This window comes from Prunus dulcis, chromosome 1 (assembly GCF_902201215.1).
Source record: "Prunus dulcis chromosome 1, ALMONDv2, whole genome shotgun sequence".
Classification (NCBI taxonomy): Eukaryota; Viridiplantae; Streptophyta; class Magnoliopsida; order Rosales; family Rosaceae; genus Prunus; species Prunus dulcis.
In genome coordinates, this window is record NC_047650.1 from 38,925,469 (window position 1) to 38,946,893 (window position 21,425).

The window sequence follows — 21,425 nt, forward strand, 5'->3', positions numbered from 1 at the left end:
TTCTTAGACAAGTAGAAGCTACACTTTATGCCATGCCAATGGCAGTCGTTAGTTTCTTAACTTTTACTCAGTTTTGGTGCTCATATATGAAATAAGCACTTATAATGTAGGTTGATTAATAGAGATACAAGGATTTTATTATTATTATTATTTATTTTATACAAGTGATATTCTACTTTAAATTAATCTAAACTACGAGGAGGGGAAATTCAAACTCAGGTGCAATGTAGAGTGGAGAGCACATTCGCTCTAGCCAACATAGCTAAACTTCATGTCTACTAGATATAAGGATTAAGATTAAAGAAATTGGTTAGTTTATTAAGAAGCTGGACTTGTTGGGTACCCTAAATGAATATACCTTCAAAAGACAATGGCTTGTACTAGAAGATAACCTTTTACTTTAGTGGTTGATTTACAGAAGAGAAGTTTACCAATAGCAAGGGAAAATGTGCATAAGAAACCAGATGAATGACGACAAGCCACCAACAAATCCCATGGAAATGGAAGAGTTTCTCTCAAGCGTGTAAAGAATGTCTTGTGTGTCGCACACAAAAAAGAAAAAGAAGAGAAAAAATTGGTTCAAATTTGGGGCATTTGCTGCACCAACTTCCCCTCTAACTGCCCCACCCTCCAAGTCAAATGGGCCATCTTTGCACATTTTCTACTGTCCCTCTCTACCAATTATATATACCCATGCCTACTGCCACCAATAAATTTTTAGTCTTTTCTTTTGAAATAAATAATTTTAATTATATTTTACATGTTTGTTTCTGGGGTTGAATGGGGATTGGTACACATTGTTTTCAAGGATTTTTCTAGTTTCTGATTACCTGATTGATTTTAACTAAAGCATTGAAAAACAATTGACAAGTGCCATATTATAATTGTCTGTATAGGCACCATCAATGAGGCCAACTTTGTATGCATTTTTTCTTCTTTTTTTTTTCTCCAGAGAAATGATTATCATGTAGGATGGTGCGGCACAACTCAACTCTTGCTTCCAACGAACCAGCTAGGTTCAACATCATTCGTACTTAGTGGTTGTATCCATATGACTAATTTATATGAATTTTTCAGATATTGTGATAGTTTATTTCAAGATTAATATATAAATACACTATTTTTATCTTTTTCGTAAATCACAACAATTCATTAATATTTGAATTTATACCTAGAGAAATACCTTAGATATATACATACATAATAATAGAACTTGATTTATGGTTTGAGGCTATTAAGAGAAATACATGATAATTTAATTAGTCAAGCTAATGATCATGAAATCTAACTAACAGAATGTTGTAATATATAATTTGATAAGTTATTTAGATTTACAGTATATCAACATAAGCGTCATATATAGTCGGAGAGTATAGCGAGGCAACATTTTCCTATATATCATATTTAGTTTAAATTTATACATAAATAATCACTTTTAGTTGTAGATACCCTAAGCCTAAGGGCTAAAGGTCTCATAGAGTTGAAGACGTAACAAAGCTATAACCTTCCGTGAAGCCATGCAAACGATGACGACAGTGCCTCTTCTTGCGTGCATGGATCGAGTTTGACAAAGAAGCGACCTGCAACGTTGACATTATGATTTGAAAGTTTCACTCATTTTCAGCATTGGCATTAAAAATTAATTCGTATGGAAACATAGAAGCCCTTGTGCTAATTATTTTGTGTATAAATAGGCAGCCACAGTTTTTTTCTGGAAACAGATCAACTCAAGAAGCAATACATTTACAAATTGAAACATAATGGGGAGATCTCCTTGTTGTGATGAAAGTGGCCTCAAGAAAGGACCCTGGACTCCAGAAGAGGATCAAAAGCTTGTGCAGTACATTGAAGAACATGGCCATGGAAGTTGGAGAGCTCTTCCAAAGCTTGCAGGTTTGCTTAATCAAAGCCTCTCTTTGTTGATAAATTTGGATGGTTTACTAGCTTAAGCTCATATTAAGACTACCCTTCACATGTCATTAAGATTTGTTGGTTTAACACTATCTCTGAAAGCTTGATTTAGAGGCCGGTGTCGGTCCAATGTGTTCTTTGTTAGTTTCTGTTTTAGTTTTCGGGTTCGGGTTCGCCCCGCCTTGTAACCAAACAAAAACCCAAATGCTTCATTTAAATTGCTATGGTTTTCTCTTTTGTAGGTCTCAATAGATGTGGCAAGAGTTGTAGGTTAAGATGGACAAATTACTTGAGACCTGATATCAAAAGAGGCAAATTTACTGAAGAAGAGGAGCAAACAATTCTACATCTCCATTCTATCCTTGGAAACAAGTAATTCTTTAATCTATTCTCTTTTTTTCAACGACTAAACCCATCAAATTTTCAATATGTTTGAATATTTGAACTTACTCTTTATATATCTATGCTTTTGTTTACAAGATGGTCAGCAATTGCAACACACCTAGATGGCCGAACTGACAATGAAATCAAGAATTTCTGGAACACCCATTTGAAGAAAAAGCTGATCCAAATGGGTTTTGATCCAATGACCCATCAACCAAGAACCGATCTCTTTTCCGGTTTGTCTCAGCTTCTGGCCCTGGCAAACCTGCAGGACCTCATGCAGCAATATCAGCCGTTAGATATTGATCAACATGCTGCAACATTACAAGCAGATCAAGCTGCTCAGTTGGCCAAGCTTCAATACATGCAGCATTTGCTCCAATCTGTAGCCTATATAAGCAGTGGTGAGAATTATAGCCAGAACAGAAATACAGCTGATACAGACATGGAGGCTTTCAATTTGTTGAACTCACTTGTTCCTTCTATCAAAGAAAACCCAATTTTAAATTCATCCCAGCTTGAAAATCCAAGCTCATTTTCTCTTGGATATGGTGGAACTTCTCAACCACCCCACCATCAAAGCCTACTGCCTCATGACCCACAAGTCCCTTTCAGTTCTCTACCATCTTTGAATAGTAATCATGAAATGGGCTCCAACTATACAATGGTCAGCCAAGAAGATAACCCACCTCATGATCATGATGACTCTCCATGGTTTGATAATCTTATGTCTCCTGCTCCTAATTCTATTCCTCCAACTATGACCGGGATGTCGATTAGCAACCAGGGAGGAGATGTCTGCTGCAGCACTTCAAGCTATGGAGGTAGAAGTAGTGGTTCTTCTTCCTACTGGCCTGAACTCTTTCTTGAGGACGCCAATTATGCTTGAGGGATTCTTAGTTAATTATTATCACAGATTGAGAAAGATTTGGGGGTTGCTGCCTTTGTCTTTGATCATTATTAATTCTTACTTATTCCATGCATTTGCATGTGTATATACCGACATACAGATATGTGTGATGTAATGCATATCTACGTACATTTATTTGTACACGTACACATCTTATATATGTTTATGTGCATTGTATTATATGTACATTATTTGGGACTAAAGTATCATGGAATATACTTTTTTTCACATTATAATGTGATTATCATATTGGTATTACTCAAAGCAAATATGGGAAACTTATGATCCTGGCAAGGCACGACTATATTAATAAGGTCTACTTTGATCGCAGGTAAACAAGCGTGGCTGGGGGATCTTGTAATTAGTAGATTGTGGCTATGCAAATTAGTCTTCTTTTGTGTGAGAGAGAGAGAGAGAGAGAGAGAGAGAGAGAGAGAGAGAGAGACAGAGACAGAGAGAGATGTACAGTGAGATATAAACAAAATAATATAATTTTGCTAAAATCAATTGTGTGTGGGCAATTTCTAACCGTTAATTTAAGCGGCACACATAAAAACATAATTCAAACATGCATCCTGCATTGATAAGCTGTTCAGAAGACATTGGGGTTAGGACCCGAGTTATGTTGTGTTTGTATCATGTCATTTACTTGCATCGAATTTGACAGCGACACTAACCCAACCTTATTCTTGTAGTTAAATAGTTGGTCATGGTTGTCAAAGCAACATAGAAAATCAAGGTTGATTAGGTTTCTTCCTCCCTTTTTCCCAATTCAAAGAAATAAATTTCACCACCTAATCCCATCCCATTCGACGTTTCTTATGTCATGGCAATCATGTTAAAGACGTTTCTTATGTCATGACAATTAATCATGTTCAACAAGACTTCTTTAATGTCCAAACAATGCAAGGAAATGGTGGCTACAAGTGGCAACTAACAAAGACAGGGATCTTTCTTTCCAGCAGAATAAATCAAACATATTGAAACAAGTTTAAGACTGCACTTATTCATTGTTCTGATAATCAGTGTGTATGATCTGTGTAAATAAGTTTACCTCCTTTATTCTAGGCTTTAATGGAACTCTGGGATGTTACTCTAGGAACTCAACTCTTCACCTAGAAAAAAACAAAAAAGACGAATAAAACGCAGTGCAATAATGCAATGCAATGGGATCTTGATGAAGTGGTTTGGAGTGGAAATGTAGAAAGTGCTAATAAGTCAGTGGCAACAAAGTGGAGGCCGGCATATACAATATCATTAACTGGGTTTCATTTATGAAACATAATTAGTTTTTTAGCATCATCACAAGACGGGTTTAGTCGACCGTTCCAGCAGCGCCTACTCGATGCCAACACTCCTAATGATCTAGGGCTAACTTAGCCATTTTTTACAGGCTAGTTTAGCCTTTGATCCTTTGACTAGCAAATGCTAAATGTTTCATTCAGTATTGAACAGATTGCCTAGGGAAAAGAGAGAGCTGTGATTGTCATTGACGATCACGACTACATGTGAGGAACTGTCACTAACACAACTATCTAAAGTTCAAGTTATGGAAAAACTACTTTGGGGAATTAACATGAAGTTTGACAAGCAGTTCTGATTGCTATAGATGATACATATATATCATTCAACATTGACATGAGATACTTAAATCAAAGCAATTTACAACTTCTGCTATAAGGTCGTACCCCCACCATCTGACATAAGAGATGCAGCAGCCGCAGCAGCAGTAGGAACAACCCCAGTTGAAATGCCCGGTTTTGACAAATGCAGGAGCCTGAGAAATCAATTCCAGGTGAATGAATATGTTGTCAAGTAAACAAATTTTCAATATATAGTCATCATAAACCTTAAAATCAGTTTTCCTATATGCAATCTATATGCACTATTGAATGCCTCGTCATTTATAATATGATCAAAAACGGTGCAAGAAATATTCAATTAGGACCCTTTGGACTGTCGCGGATCACCCAATGAAGACTTATTTATGAAAAAGATGATAGAGGATATCCAGCCACTAGATATGCAAGACAAAAATGGACTAGTCTGTTCGGTTTTCAAGCGTGGACCACAGGGACCCCTAGCCATGAGGCATAGATCAACAAGCTTATGTGTAGGTAGGTGGGCTTTAATGCTTTTTTATAAATAAATAAAAAGTAAGGGGAAAAAAAAACTTACGGTGCAAGATATTCACAAAAAGATGATACTGCAGCTACAACTTCAGTATAGTTTTCAGATGTAGCCGGGGCTGTCACTTCTACCAACTGTATCCCGGGAGTTACAGGGACAGCCTCATCTGTGGCATGCAGTTGTAGCATCTTATTAACTGATGCCACAGTCACAGTGATCTGTGTGCCCCTCTGGAAATGGAAGGCAAATCCCACCCTCAGAAGCTCATGGTCCAACTTGTAGCCAAGTGCATAAAATAAGCGAAGCACATTCTTGCTTGCTTTGCTTTCGACCATGGTTCTTACTAGAACTGAAATTTGCTCAGCACCTGCACCTCTCATTGCACCTCCTATATGCCTTACGGTCCTACAGAACTCAGAATTTGGCATAGAAACAATCATATATATGTGTGAAACACAAATTTCCACATGTTAACAAATATGACAAGGCAGGTTTTTAAGTCTTACCACGTTGGTTCAGTTTGCTCAAGATTGCATATAAGTCGAACCTCTGAAGCTACAGCCCCTATAGAAAGGAAGATCATTACTAGAACGGCTTACAAAATAATTTCTTTCTGTGCTATTCAGCTGATAACTGAACCAGACCACAAGTTGTAGTAGCAATCTATACAAAATAACACTGTTGCTAATAATAAAAATCTTCAAAAAAATCCATCTAACCATCGCATCAATTCAAAGGTTATTAATGAAAAAATGTGAACTTAAGAGTCACACAGTAAAAGTACCAAACAGATTAAAAAACAACGGGCTGCTATGAAAATTTATTTAAGCACACCAGGGAAGGCTTTCAACATCTCTTTAAATGAGTCCATAAAAGAGGAAAATTGACTATTCTGACTTTGGCTCAATTGTACAGAAAATGTGCATATTATTCTAGCTTCACAGCTCAATATGAAAAGAGGAAAAGAAATGAATTACCAAGGTTCGGGCCACTTTTAAGACATATCTCATGGACCCTCAAACGTTCTCTGTGAACACCACAAAGACCCTGAAGAAGAATCTCAAGGGCCTCAACATGCTGCAAAATGAAAACCATATTTTAGATGCAGCTACAGAAACTACCCACAGATGGGGGAAAAGGGGTTCTTTTAGGGATCTATTTCCAATTGTGAACAAAATAGAGTCCATAATCCTGAATAACTTGTACATGCCAGAAAACAAAAACTACTCAATAAAAAACCAAATATAGATTTTCTTCCTTTCTCACATATTAACCTCAAATGAACAATTTGGTAAACATGGTTAGAAGACATGTGTCAAAAAGTGAGCTCTAAGCAGAAGATTCAATCTTTCTCCCCTAGCAGCAATACACAGATGTGCTATCAAGTGATCAGAATTTAGAGGCATTTCCAGAAATTGTATAACAAAATGTAAGCCTAACCCAACCCCCACATTATCAAAGTACTTACCTGTGTTTCTATAATTCCCTGAACCACGCACTCCATCAAGTTGGTACAGTTGATCTAAGAAAACCCAGTAAACTTTTTATAGAAATTACGTAGAAATGAAGGGAAAAACATCAAGAAATCAAGCATAAACTTCTGAGGGAGTGATTACGAATCAAAAATACTAACCGGGTAGTTGCAGCTCCGGCGCGACAGCAGCAAGCTAAAAGAATGGAGAAAAAAGAGGGGTTCCTATGGGACCTGGAAAAAGTTCAAAACGTGGTGACCCGGAGAAAGAGAGACTGCACAAGTATAAAATTGTTTGGGCCTTGAAAAGCCCATTTAAACGCTTTATATACTAGGAAATTTAACATCATTGATAGAATTTTAAATTCGAAATTAAATATAAAAAATTCGAAAGAAAAGTCTACCTCAGATTTTGGCTGCTGCTCCTCTTCAAACTACGGTTGAACAAAACCTCACAAAAATTCGAACCAGAGAAACAGAAATTGGTTAGATATGGAGGAAACTTGGGGGGTCATAGAGGGCAAACGACCCCTTAACAGTCATGGAAATAGGCTTGGAGGTGTGACCCTTGAACTGCCCACCATCTGTTTGATGAAAAGCCTGAGGAGGAAGAGGAGAGCTTGCTGGGGAAGAAGAGAAGCTGCGTGTGTTATTTTTTTAATCGTCTGACAAAACGGCGTTGTTTTTCTAAGGCGCTTCCAACTTTTTTAACAAAACACGTCGTTTTGTTGAGGCAAGTTGCTCTTTTTTTATGAAGTAAAGAAACAGAAACAAGTTGCTCATTTTTGGCAAAAGAGCAGCAGCTTTTTACCCAACTCCCCCGAAACCCTCAATTCCCAGATTATTTACCATTCCAGTTGGCCAGATGCGCTGAACTTGGGCTTCCAGAGTTTATGACAAACTGAAAAAGATGGCAAATTGAAATCATTCAATTATATTTGTCTAATAAATAATAAAATTTGAAAGAGAAAAAATAGATAGGAAAATTAAGCCCGACGATTTGGCACGAAGACGCCGACCTGGTGTTTTTGGGTCTTAATTTGGGCTGGACTTAATTAAGAGGACTAGATTAAGCCCACCTAATGAGGTTCTAAGCCTACCTAATCCAGGTCTTATTGCTAAATAGTCCAATCCATGTCCTAGTCCGGTCTACCAAATGTGTCCTAAAAACATATATAATTGGATTGGTTCGGTTTAGTTGGATTTTTATCGGAACTCATAAGAAATAACATAATTGAAATTTGTCGAATTAAATTGCTTGACTGGTTTAATCGATCTCATTTAATTTTATTTATCTAAATATGGAGATTCAAATTTGAAATCTCTTTAGCAAAATAATATAGCTAATAATTTGATTTCAATGTTAAGTACCTCTATTGGCAGCGCAAAAATGAGTGATAATAAATAGGTACAAGGATGGAATGAGACTTTGATTAGCCAAAAAAATGTAGTAGGAATGTAGACAGTTCTACATTATGTTCGGTTAGCTTTTTTGGTAGAAGACGAAAAATAAAATAAACAAATTTGTAGGTGTTAAGAGGTGGTCCTGCCAGCTTGTAAACAAAATGGAAGGGGACAGAAGCGGTACAAAAATCAAAAGAATTTGGAGCAGTTTAGACTTGGTACACAATTATTAGTAAGGTTGAGCTGACATTTCAACAACAATTGTGATTTGATAGATGATTAATCAAAGTTCAAGTCTCCTGCTAGCAAGATTGGATCAATAATTGATTAATAATAAAAATAAAAATAAAGTATTGAGTCTAAGCTCAAATTGCCAAAACCAAACCAAACTACGATTTCTCTATTAATTTTAGTTTAAATTGAACCAAATCGCACCTAACGATTTTTCGATGAAACCAATTGAAATAAGAATGTATCCACCCTACTACTTCCTAATAAGCCATTTATAATTTTATATAGCAATTAACCAAGGCTTATTTATTGATTTACCCCCTGAGTTTTATCGAAAATCTCAATTTACCTATGACCTTGTAACTGGGTCAATATGCCCCATATACTTTTATTTCGTGTCTCAAATTGTCCCATTCCGTCAATTTGATCACTAACATTGTTAACTTGTAGATGTGGCGTAGACATTTTATTTATTTTGTAAGTTAAAATCCAAAAAAGATTACAAACATTTTTAAGAAGCTACAATTATTTAATAATAATAAAATAAAAAGTTACCAAAAAAAGAGGCTTTCCACAAATAGGCCCATTTCAATATGACATTTCTTATACAAAAACCCTTATAAAACCTATTTGGACAGAGGGAAAAAAAAAAAACCAAAACTAACCAATTGTCATTTTCTAATTGGTTCTTATAAAATTTTAACACAACCAATTAGAAAATGACACCTGACTGACAAGTGATTAGTTTGGGTTTTTCTCTCCAAATAAGCTCTATATGGATTTTTGTATAATATGTCATGCTAAAATGGGTTTTTGAATAAATATTTTAAAAAGAATCCAGCAGCCCCTCCTCCCTCATCTCCCCAACCATCCCATCGCAGCAACCTTCGACCCCTCCCCAGCCACCCCGCCGCAGCTCCACAACAACCCACCACAAGCCACACCCACCCTTGCGGTTGTCACCATCATCATCATCATCCAGATCCCATCTCCAAATCTCATCCCCAACATCACTGATTAGAAGAAATCAATGTAGTAACTTTTTTTTGTTTTCAACACATGTGATTAGAAGAAATAAATGCAAAATTAATGTGCTGGTGTTGAGATTTTGCACATGCTAATAGTTATATTTTCAGATCAGCAAGTTAATGGTTTTATTGAAAAAATTTACGGAAGAGAGCACATAGGACACGAGATAAAAGCACATGAGGCATATTGTCCCAATTGCAAAGTCAAAGAGTAAACCGAGATTTTTGGTAAAGGCCATAGGCAAATCAATAAATAAGTTACTAACCAAACCAATCTTTCAATTCCGTTACCCCTAATCACGAGCCAATATGTTCTTCAATGATTGAATGGCAGATCAACCATTTCTGGTTGATACATGCGTTGATGCTTGGTTGGTAGACAGAGAGAGAGGTTAGAGATGAAAAGGGACCTTGCAAACAAGACTATCATCATATCTTGTCTGTAGCTGCTAGGGCACACATGACATGTGCACTAATTTTGGGCTAAAAAGGTGACATTGTCCAGAGTTTGTTTTTCCTGTTTGGACACTAATTGGTGTAATTGGTGAGGAGTTTTGCTGTGTACTTGTTCAGCACCAATGCCGCCTCCTCCTTCATGACGCAGGCATCAAGCTCTCAATTATTGATCCATGAACTTCGTGACTTTTCTCTTTTTCTTTCTATAATTTCTTGCAAGTAATTTGTTTAGAGCATGTCCATCTCTAATTGGATTCAGTCCCCTCATCAAATTGTGATGATTCATACAAGAACAGGTCTCATGTTCAAGTTTCTGTTTTATTTTTTTGACCTTTTTGAAAAAATAATAATAAATTTGGTGGCCGAGGCATTCAATTTTGTAGACAACCTAGTTCTAATTAGAGCCAATTAGGGAGTTGACAAAAGGGTTCCAAAAAGTTAGTTTTGACTACATGCATGCTTAAGGGGATTTTGTATGAACTTCTAATTAATTCGATGTAATGGCTTTAACATAGATGCCCTGTGTTTAAACTTCGCGTATATAAATAAATAAATAAATATATATATATATATATATATACTAAAACGATTATCTAAATAATTTATGAAAGAAGAAGATCGAATTTGAGTGCAAGATGACAGACACACTTCCATGCCTAACAGCCTAATCAAATTGAGTTTGTTATTTCTGAAGTGTCTTTCTCTTATTCAAGACATTGCCTTTTTTTTTCTTTTCCTTTCTTCTTGTTCTAGGTATTGTTCAAACCCAACAGAGCTGAGGCTTTAGCAGAGGAAAAGAAGGACTGAAAAATAGGAGTCAGGGAGTTTGGTCTTCCATGAATATTATGGCTTGACATGTGAATGTGAGGAGAAACCATCAATACCCATCACGTCCGTTCTGCAGGTTTCAACGCACCCGAATCATATAACTAAAATAGCTTTCAGTGGTCGATTAGTGGCTAGGTAAAGAAAATAGTGTTGGGAAGAAAGAGTAATAAAGTCTATGTAAATTGATATGAATCTATAACAAAAGTTTATACAAGTTTCTTAAAAATTCGGGTAAAACCTATAGGAGTTATAAAGTCTATGGAAGGTTAGGTAAAGAAAATAGTGTTGGGAAGAAAGAGTAATAAAGTCTATGCAAATTGATCTGAATCTATAACAAAAGTTCATACAAAAGTATGGAAGTCAATAATAAAAGTTTATAAAAGTTTATTAAAAATCCGGGTAAAACCTATAGGAGTTATACAATTCCAGGAAATCTGTCACTTAAAAAAAAATCTTTCAAAATCTTATACAATCCTAATTGAATACACCCATTTCTAAAGTCTGTACGGGAAAATAATGACACTCACCAGTCACCACCCTCATCCCTAACTTTGCAACCTCCCCCAACACACCCCTCTGCTTATTCTCCCTCACAACCTGACCACCTCATCCCCACCCGCAACCCACAACCCCAAGCCCCAAGCCCCAAAATTCTAATTTGGGCAAAAAATTGAAGAAATGATATCGCCCAAAACTCAAGAGCGAGGGACACTGAACACATTCTACTTCTTTGATTTGGTTTTCAAAAATTGTGTTGGTTGCTGCTTATGTTATTGTAGATGAGAAAAAAAAAACATAGGGGAGGTGGGGGAAGGGGAGAGCTGAGAGCTGAGATGATGTTTAGTTTATATGAACGGTTTAACCCCTTAATTTAACCTTAAAATTGATAGACTTTGACGGTAGGACTGTTTTGATACTAAATGAAAAGTTGAATGGCCATTGAAATGAAAATTTTAGTTGGTGGACCAAAATGATACTGGAGCAATAGTTTGGGGATCATTTCTGTTAATAACCCTTTTCTTCTTGTAAATTTTAAAGGATCATATAATTAATTATTCCAGGGTGTATTTTTGGAATATAGTAAGGTGTGGTGGTAAAAGTTTAATTTTCTAAATTTGTGTTTTAGTGAGAAAAATAACTAGACTGGATTTAGTGACCTGTTTTTTGGATGCTACTAGAATTACTCTTTAATTTGGGTCAATTTAGAATACATGTTTCCGTAACGCTGTGAACTCAGTTTAAAAACAACCAAACCATCAACTTGGCACGAGCTGTCGTTGGACCTCCAAAGAGATTTGTTGAAATAATTCTTGGATATTATTATTGGAATCCAAATATTATTATTATTTGGTGGTATGTAATCCAGTTATAAATTACCGTACAGAAATTTATCAACAAATTTTATTGTGCAGAAATTAAATTTAAAAAAACTTTTTATAGAAAATACATTAAGTTTTGTATTTAAAAAAAAAAAAAAAAAGAACAAGAAGAAGAAATGTAATGTTGGAAATGATGCATTAGAAAATGGAATTTGTTTGAGCGCCACATCACAATTCACTTCCAACAGTGACGCATAAATGGAATCTGACCACTATGATACGACAAAGCTTTATCAAGAGCCCAAACCCAAAAAAAAGGACTAGCCCACCTAAAGAATAAAAAACCAAAATGCAAAGAGTCAGCATGCTGCATGCCTATCTCTCTATGCCAGATGTCCCCTTCAAAAATCCAAGCTGCCAATTGTGCAATCCCAAGTTGAGACAACGAGATAAATGATTAATTATAGAAACAAAATCTCTCCCCAAGTAGCAAAACCCTAAATCATGACTGAGACTGGCTGCATTAGACTAGAGACAATTCAATGTGAAATGACAAATGATGGTGATTAAACACTAAGCAAGAGATTTCTTTTTTGGTATGTATTCGATGTATAAGTCCCATATCGATAACTTACTCATAAATTCATGTTGTTGTTAGTAATCCACTTAAATACTTTTCCTAATTTTACTATGATAAAATTAAATGATGTTGGAAATAAAGATCCACAACATTATTGTTATGCTAAATTTAACGTCTGAATATAAGAAAATTAAAGTATTCAATTTACAATTAAGTAAATTTAAGTTTTAGCCACAAAAAAACATTCACTTTTAGAAAAAGCCAATTTTTTTCAAAAAAGACAAAAACACCTCAACTTTCAAACAAAAGACATGTAAATGTAAAAGATTCCTTAAGAAATCTAAAAATAAATAAAGGCATTTTTGTCCATTTTGACTTATTTTAAAAATATTTCTCCCTCATTTGACCTTTTTCAAAATGTCCCTTAAAATTAATTGACCATGGAAATAAAGATCCATAACATTATTAATATGCTAAACTTTAACGCCCCAATATAATATTTTCTCAAAATATTCAATATCTTCACAATGGAAATTAAAATCCATAATATTATTATTATGCTAAAGTTTAACTTCCGGATATAAGATTCTCTCAACAAAGAAGGAGTCAAGGTTTTCAACTCATGACCTGTAGAGCTAGATCTTCGATGTCATGTTGCATATGAATCTAAACAAAATTAATTTATTAAAGAAATTCGCCGAGCAAGCTAAGAAATATTTTCCACCCTGTCAAGGTAAAGACGGGATTTGAGAAGGAACTGGAGAGGTGGATGGGGATTTGTTTTGTTGCGTAATAATAAGATAAGAGAAATATAAAAATATAGAAAATAAAAGTCGTGGCTGCAGTTCGCCTACCAATTTGTTGTAACTTGTATACCACCCACTCCATTGGCACTAACCAATCGTATTCACTCACTTCAGCCCCCCAGCCCATCTCTCTCTCTCTCTCTCTCTCTCTCTCTCTCTCTCTGCCCAAAAGGCGTTTTTGTAGCAACTAGCCTAAATTGCATGGGGGAGAATTTCATCCAAAAAATTAGGAATAAATAAATAACAAAGAAAAGTAAAAGATAAGGGCAAAAATCAAATCCTTCACTCCTGAAAAAGAAATGAACTTTTTTTTTTTCCTGTTGGGTCTAAATTCCCATCCTCATAAAACTCTAAAGTATGAGAAACAGAGCAAAAGATAAGATTAATTACAACCCCCCTGGCTCCAAGAGAGAGAAAGACACAGAGAGAGATATATCAGATGGGTATATTAGTTTGAGATAGAAAATACTTGTGCTGGGTTTTGTTGGTTGGTGAAATATTTTTTGGGGATGTCAGGTGGTGGATGCAGTGTAGTCTGGTTCAGGAGAGATCTGAGGGTGGAAGATAACCCAGCTTTAGCTGCTGGAGTGAGAGCAGGAAGTGTGGTTTGTGTCTTTATTTGGGCACCTGAGGAAGAAGGCCCATATTACCCGGGAAGGGTGTCAAGATGGTGGCTCAAACACAGCTTGGCTCATCTTGATTCCTCTTTGAGAAGTCTGGGCACATCTCTCATCACCAAGAGGTCCACTGACAGTGTTTCTTCTCTTCTTGAGGTTGTTATTTCCACTGGTGCCACTCAGCTCTTCTTCAACCACTTATATGGTCAGTTCTTATCTGTTACACCAATTTTCTTAATTCTTATATGTTACAATAGTTTTAAAGATGTCTTCTTTTTCAATGATCTGGTTTTTGTGTCTTGAATATAGGGATGATTCTGATTTCTATAGGCGTTTTGATTTTCTCTCCTCTTCTGGGTTTGGGGCTAGTTCAATAAATTTATTGGGTTGGCATGTAAATCTGTAGTATTGGTTGAAAAGTAATTCAATTTGTTTTCTTATCAAATTCAAAAAGGTTGGTGCTTTGGTGTCTGGCTGAATTGTTTGAGTATTTGATTAATTACCTACCATGTTCCTGTTTGGGTGATTTACTATTCAGTAGCTGTTGACAGTGTTGAGGTTTCTTGATTGGGGCAAAAATGCTATTTGATTGTTTGTAGTATAGTGGTCCTTTCTCACCAACAGTGGGAACAGATTCAGTTATGATTTGTTCATTAAGCCTAATTGAATTTTTTAAAGTATAAAAAGAAGAATTTTTTAACTATCAACATATTTAGTTACAAGGAACAGAGTTTGTGTGTTCTGTCTAAGGATCCTTCTGTTCTTCATTTAGTTAATTCTTGTATTTCCATTACACTTGAGGAAATCAAAGTAAAAAATCATTTTGCAATTTAATGCTTAATCTTTATATTTCAGATCCTATATCACTGGTTAGGGATCACCGGGCCAAGGAGGTTTTAACTGCTCAAGGCATAGCTGTGCGTTCCTTTAATGCGGATTTGCTCTACGAACCATGGGATGTTAATGATGTCAATGGTCGCCCGTTCACCACCTTCGATGCTTTTTGGGGAAGATGCCTTAGCATGCCATATGACCCAGATGCACCGCTTCTCCCCCCTAAGAGAATTATATCAGGTTTATTTGGATTCAAATTATTCTTGAACTTCAACTGTATTCAATATCAATACACATCAAGCATCTTATTGTATCTTATGTCCCATCTTGTTTCTCATCCTGTTTATATTTCAACAAATATTTTGGTGCTGGAATTATGTCACTGCCTTGATAGGCCTCATGATATTTATATAGCCTCTAAGGTGGGAGTAATTGTCTTGACTATGCTACTGGTGAACATGCAGGGTTCACTGCTGGCTTAGGTTGGGTTTTTTATTTTTTCTTCTGTTGTTGCTCTATGCGTGTTATAGGTTTCCTGATTCCTCCAGTATGCGTACTTTTTCTACAAGAATTTCAAGTAATACTTTCATGAAACACCTTTCAGTTCATGTATTAGATTAACATTTGAAAGTTCATGAACTTTTCAGGTGACACATCAAGGTGCCCTTCTGATACATTGGTTTTTGAAGATGAATCAGAGAAGGGAAGCAATGCGCTTCTTGCTCGAGCTTGGTCACCTGGGTGGAGCAACGCTGATAAGGCTCTGACCACATTTATAAATGGACCATTACTTGAGTACTCTCAAAACCGCAGGAAGGCTGATGGTGCCACAACATCATTACTTTCTCCCCATTTGCATTTTGGGGAGCTAAGTGTGAGAAAAGCATTTCATCTTGTTTGCATCAAGCAGGTTCTTTGGGCCAATGAAGGCAACAAGGCTGGTGAAGAGAGTGTGAACTTGTTTCTGAAGTCTATTGGTCTTAGGGAATATTCAAGGTACATTAGTTTTAATCATCCTTACAGTCACGAAAGACCTCTTCTTGGGCACCTAAAGTTCTTCCCCTGGATTATAAATCAGAGCTATTTTAAGGCATGGAGGCAAGGTAGAACTGGCTATCCATTGGTGGATGCTGGCATGAGAGAGTTGTGGGCCACAGGCTGGCTGCATGATCGTATACGAGTAGTAGTTTCTAGTTTTTTTGTAAAGGTTCTACAGCTTCCATGGAGGTGGGGAATGAAGTATTTCTGGGATACACTCTTAGATGCTGATCTTGAAAGTGATGCTCTTGGTTGGCAGTATATATCTGGTACTATACCCGATGGTCGTGAATTTGACCGCATAGATAATCCACAGGTGTGAATGTTGAGCTTGATTATCTTGAATTTTAGACCATACACACACAGCTCTAAATTTTACAAGGCAAAAAATTTATCCATGCTTTTTTACTCATATGTTGCAATTCTGGCTTTCGAATCTTAGACATATAGTTTCAGCTCGATATTCTAATGTCCCTCATCAAAGGTCATCAATAATGAATAGAATCTAGTGCACCTTGTTTGTCAGTGCTCATGACTGTTCATAAGAAGCAATTTCTCAAAAGCCTGGGAGACATAGTTCTGCCTTGATTCCACTCTCATATGGTGCCTCACCTGAAAGGCCCCGGCAGTAGTGGCTACTAGGTTTATAAGGGCAGTGTAATTGGTGGTCATCAACAGTACCCCTTAGGAATCTTTGGTCTACAGTATTGATGAATACAGGGGTTTTTGCTTTTTATGGACATTGACATGCTGCTCTTTAAAGTATTAAAAATGAAGCTCGTGGAGTTGTTTTCACACATGGACTATCAAATCATACATGAAAACCTGTAAAAATCTTGTGTTGAAAAGCTTTGTTTATATAATGTTTCTTCACTTTTAGCTATATTTGTGTCTGAAGCATCGAGTGCAGACGCAATTTTGAAAGTTGACAATTGATTCATGCTCCTCTTTGTTTGAGGGGATTAATGCAATATTACCAGTCTTAGTTGATCAAGTTTCAGTAATAAAAAATCTCATATTGATTTGATTTCTACAGTTTGAAGGTTACAAATTTGACCCAAATGGAGAATATGTGCGAAAGTGGCTTCCTGAACTTGCCAGACTTCCAACTGAATGGATACACCACCCATGGAATGCACCAGAATCTGTACTCCAAGCAGCTGGAATTGAATTAGGATCGAATTACCCTCTCCCTATTGTAGGAATAGATGCGGCGAAAACCAGGTTGCAAGAAGCATTATTAGAGATGTGGCAGCACGAAGCTGCTTCAAGAGCTGCTGTTGAAAATGGAACTGAAGAAGGGCTTGGAGATTCCTCTGAATCAACCCCAATTGCCTTTCCTCAAGACATACAAATGGAGGAAAATTATGAACCCGTGAGGAACAACCTTCCTGCCACCCGAAGGTATGAAGATCAGATGGTCCCAAGCATGACTACATCTTTGGTGAGAGTTGAAGAGGAAGAAAGTTCATTGGAAATTCAAAATTTGGTGGAAGAAACCAGAGGAGAAGTGCCTACGAATGAAATGGTGAATCAAGAACCAAGAAGAGACACTTTAAACCAAGGGGTTTTGCAGACTATTCGTAACAACACTCTGCCACAACCAAATGCCGCAATAGGGCTGCAACATGCTATTGAAGATTCCACTGCAGAATCTTCCGGTAGCAGTAGGAGAGAGAGGGATGGAGGGGTAGTTCCAGTCTGGTCTCCTTCAACTTCTAGCTACTCGGAGCAGTTTGCAAGTGATGACAATAGCATTGGAACAAGTTCTTACTTGCGAAGACATCCACAGTCTCACCAAATAATGAATTGGAGGCGGCTATCTCAAACTGGGTAAGAACTTTTGAACAATTCGCCAAGCAGACTTTTTAAAACCTTCCTCTTGCCTAAGCAGTTAAGAAGCTTAGCTTTGAGGCATATCACAAAATGGAATTGGGTCTGTTGGTGTATTACTTAAATTTCTTGAGGAGTTAAGTTCTAAAACAATGTATCACCAAGCATTAAGTGAATGCCTATTTGTTTGAGAGTTTATGTTTATATTCGTACACTGGCTATCTCATTTTCACTCCCAATTTTCTTCTTTTACAGGTAAAACATATAGATGCAAATAGGGAAAAAAAAAAAAAAAAAAGTGTGGTGTGGTGAAGTGATGCACGCCATCAAATGGATTTGGGGAAGGTGAACATATCTTCCACATTGACCTTCCAACCCTTTCTCCTGTCCACGAGTGACCTCAAACAGCAGTAGACCTCCTGTGTGTGATATTTTCTAATTAATACAGGCAACTTATTAGCTATCCTTTTCTTCTTTTTTCTTGTTCTACTATAATGCAGCTCTGTTGTATAGCAATGTTGTACTTATAAAGGAAGAGAGTGAAATAAGATATGTAGTCATTGAATAAACTCAGGTTTTTGCTTTCTCATTCTATTGGTAGCAGATACTTATAACGTATGCTATGTATCCACACTTTGTTGTAGGTTTGGAAATTTACTGATCTGTTATGGAAATTGCACCCACTAAGTATCTGCCCCAATATCTTTACATACTAATGCAATATCAATGCGAAAGAGACGAACTACACGATTGAAGATGTCTGTGAGTATAGGGATAGTTCTTTACTTTTGGGGATATGAGAAATCTTGTTAAAAGTAAGGAATCGTTCTACATCTTATTTGGCATGACCAGAGTGATTTTGTGCATAGCCAAGACTCCTCTTTAAACTTCACACTTGTGCAAGTGTTCTGGCTATCAGATCAGCGTTGCTTGAGTAAACAGGATTGTGTACGACACTGGCGTTCTCATCAGATTTTACAGACGTGGGTGAACGGAGAACACTGTCATCAGATCCTACCGGCGTAGGTACCCTGAGAACACTGTACACCATAGTAGCGGCAATGGCTCCAAGAATAGGGCCTGCAGTGTAGACCCAAATATTCTTATAAATACCAGTGACGGTAGCAGGGCCAAAAATTCTGGCAGGGTTCATAGAAGCTCCAGTGATAGGCCTGCAGATTCCAATGCATAAAAAAATGTCACAAAACTCAGCAGACTAGTGCTATAACAATGAAGGTAAAATGCAAAGCTATTGTAATAAATCAGTTATTAGATTTTTACTGAGGAGTTAATTACCCAGCAACCATAACAGTAAACACAACAGCAGCACCTATAGCAATTCCAAAGATATTTTTGCTCTGTTTTTGACAGTCAAGCATATAGGGTTAGTATTTTCTTGCACCAAAATGAAAGGGAGAAAATGAACTTGTTGGGGTTATCAAAACATATTTATGGGTGGGTTGATGAAATTCTATAATGCAAAGCCTACAAAGTAGATGATTTTACCGCTCTGTCATCAGTAGCAACACCACAAATGGTGAACATCAATATAAAAGTGCTTATAAATTCCCAGGTGAGGGCTTGTATGTAAGTTGTTGAATAAGAGAACTGAGTCACGGTTGCTTGAATGTTGTTTTGGTCGTTAAACAACAGCCTCAGGGTCAGGCTTGCTAGGGTTGCTCCCGACAACTGTGACATGATATACATAGGTACCTACACAACAATACCAAGCATATTTTAACCAAGTTACAATTGAAAATGTTTAGAGACACCCTTGAATAATTTTGGGTTTCTTTAAAAGACTTATCTGTTTACATATCCAATAAAAATTTAGAAAACTAACATGTTATTACCATGTTAAGGCCGTGTTATAGTCAAGATTGAGTCGGAGATGTAAGTTAAGATGAGAACATGAGACATCGATTCACATATCGACTCTATCTTTATCTTTTCCATTTCAGAACAAGTTAGTTTACTAAGTTTTTAAGAGAAGGAAAGGGAAAACATTTTATATTAAATGTTATAAACAAGTTATTTCATCAAGAAACCCTCAAACTTCGGTGTTATTGTCTCACATGTTTGCATGGAAATCTGCGGCCAGCAGCCAAGGCTATGGTAACTGCAGGGTTGAAATGGGCACCAGAGACATGCCCAACTGCATATGCAGTGGCCGTAAAAGCAAGACCCCATACAAGTGCTATGCCCACAATTGTAAGAGATTGTATATTGTTGACAAGAGCAGCCCCCACAGCCACTAAATATAAGAATGTATGTGCCCACAAGCTCTGCCATCATCTATTCACACAAACAAAGACATCCCAGATGGTGAAAATGGGAATTAAAACTCTTGGTTAGTAGATGATCACAACAATTATGGTTGTGAAAGCCAACTATCTTTTGGCCTAGTGACACTCAGTCTCCACTTTCACGGACAATAATTGTTGAATCAAAAGAAAGATTTAACCACAAAAATGGATGTATTATCAGTTACCCTTTGGAAGATTGAAGTAGAAATTTCAGCCTTAACTGTACGTTTCTTCTGAGTACCAGTTGCCCCTGCTTCTTGCACGGCGGTGTGTCCAGTGGACAAGACAAGTTTAGGGGAAGAAATTGAAAATGAATTAGACATTGCAAAAAGTCAGAGGGCTTGAGCTTGACCTGATGGCCACCTCTAGCACTCACTTACATATATATGCAGTATTTCTTGCATTAAAAAAAGGAGTTTGTCTGCACTGTCACAAGGATATTTTCCATATATGTTATGGAATTTTATACATCATACTTTCTTGCCATGAATTGTTTTGGTTTGTAGTTGTGCATAATTTATTGAAGCCGGACTAAATATCTTTTTTCTTGTTTGTTTTTGGAAATTGATTTGAATAGCATACGTTTTTAGTATTTGGGAATCAATTTGGTGGTATCAGAACTAGTAAACTTGATGTGGGGCTTCCATCTGTCGATTACAAAAGTATCTGTCATGTTCAAGAACTAGGTCAAATGCAACAGTGAATGGCTCATATCAGTATCAGCTAGCAGGTTAACAAGAAGAGAAACAAGAGAAGAAAGTTAGATTTTTTTTAACCTTTTGGTGAAATGTAATTATGCTCATTGAGTCATATCCTATAATTCCATTGCATGGAACACAGTGTCCATTCAACCTTTGAATTTCATTTGTAAAATTTTACCAAGAATAATTACAAAGCAAGCGACAAAGTTTGTGGCTTAGTGAAGGAACTAGACAACCTTGCAAAGCAAAATTTCAAATTGAACAAATTGTGCAGAAGTTCTTAGTTTTGGTTGCAGAATTGAGTCTCATTTAATATTGGCAGCTCCACTGCTACACATCAGCTATGAAACTTTAACATGAAACTTATTAACGAAGATTTAAGCGAAAACTTCTGACTTTAATGATAAAGCACTTATCTTCATATTTACATCAAAAGTTTGATTTTTGCTCGACCCTACTTCATTTAGATCAAGAACAATATATTTGACTAACGATTAATGATGTTAGGACCAATTATCACATGCAGACCTTCCTAGAATTTAATATGTAGCAAACAGATGTCACCACCAGGTTTTTCGGAAATTCAATGCCTTGCTGCCAATTGACACCCTTCATTCTGACAAGCATTCAACATGAAT

General features: G+C 36.6%; 3 protein-coding genes and 1 pseudogene across 6 annotated transcripts; 2 read left to right on the forward strand and 2 right to left on the reverse strand.

Annotated features, from left to right (window-relative positions):
- Window positions 1-1,464: 1,464 nt before the first annotated feature.
- On the reverse strand, window positions 1,465-7,668 carry LOC117633414 (mediator of RNA polymerase II transcription subunit 18). Of its 3 annotated transcripts, XM_034367032.1 has the most exons (9): window positions 7,211-7,668; window positions 6,969-7,040; window positions 6,804-6,857; window positions 6,313-6,412; window positions 5,842-5,899; window positions 5,384-5,740; window positions 4,894-4,982; window positions 4,260-4,320; window positions 1,465-1,580 (listed from the first exon to the last, which is right to left on the reverse strand). In XM_034367032.1, exons 3-8 carry the CDS (start codon window positions 6,837-6,839, stop codon window positions 4,301-4,303), a joined length of 660 nt encoding a protein of 219 aa, XP_034222923.1. In that variant the 5' UTR covers window positions 6,840-6,857; window positions 6,969-7,040; window positions 7,211-7,668; the 3' UTR covers window positions 1,465-1,580; window positions 4,260-4,300. The 3 variants fall into 3 exon arrangements, with proteins under 3 accessions (XP_034222923.1, XP_034222919.1, XP_034222932.1); XM_034367028.1 differs by lacking the exon at window positions 1,465-1,580 and having other exon boundaries at window positions 4,140-4,320; XM_034367041.1 differs by lacking the exons at window positions 1,465-1,580; window positions 4,260-4,320 and having other exon boundaries at window positions 4,632-4,982; window positions 7,211-7,666.
- On the forward strand, window positions 1,761-3,290 carry LOC117633438 (transcription factor MYB93). The gene is made up of 3 exons (XM_034367053.1): window positions 1,761-1,893; window positions 2,154-2,283; window positions 2,392-3,290. The coding sequence occupies exons 1-3, from the start codon at window positions 1,761-1,763 to the stop codon at window positions 3,182-3,184; spliced, it is 1,056 nt and encodes a 351-aa protein (XP_034222944.1). The 3' UTR covers window positions 3,185-3,290.
- Window positions 7,669-13,506: 5,838 nt separating the features above from the next.
- On the forward strand, window positions 13,507-18,369 carry LOC117615456 (cryptochrome-1). 2 transcript variants are annotated; one of them, XM_034344536.1, is made up of 5 exons: window positions 13,507-14,280; window positions 14,931-15,149; window positions 15,557-16,263; window positions 16,984-17,780; window positions 18,036-18,369. In XM_034344536.1, exons 1-5 carry the CDS (start codon window positions 13,968-13,970, stop codon window positions 18,037-18,039), a joined length of 2,040 nt encoding a protein of 679 aa, XP_034200427.1. In that variant the 5' UTR covers window positions 13,507-13,967; the 3' UTR covers window positions 18,040-18,369. The 2 variants fall into 2 exon arrangements, with proteins under 2 accessions (XP_034200427.1, XP_034200428.1); XM_034344537.1 differs by lacking the exon at window positions 18,036-18,369 and having other exon boundaries at window positions 13,764-14,280; window positions 16,984-17,784.
- A 300-nt stretch (window positions 18,370-18,669) lies between these two features.
- Window positions 18,670-20,409, reverse strand: LOC117619795 (annotated as a pseudogene).
- Between the last annotated feature and the right edge of the window lie 1,016 nt (window positions 20,410-21,425).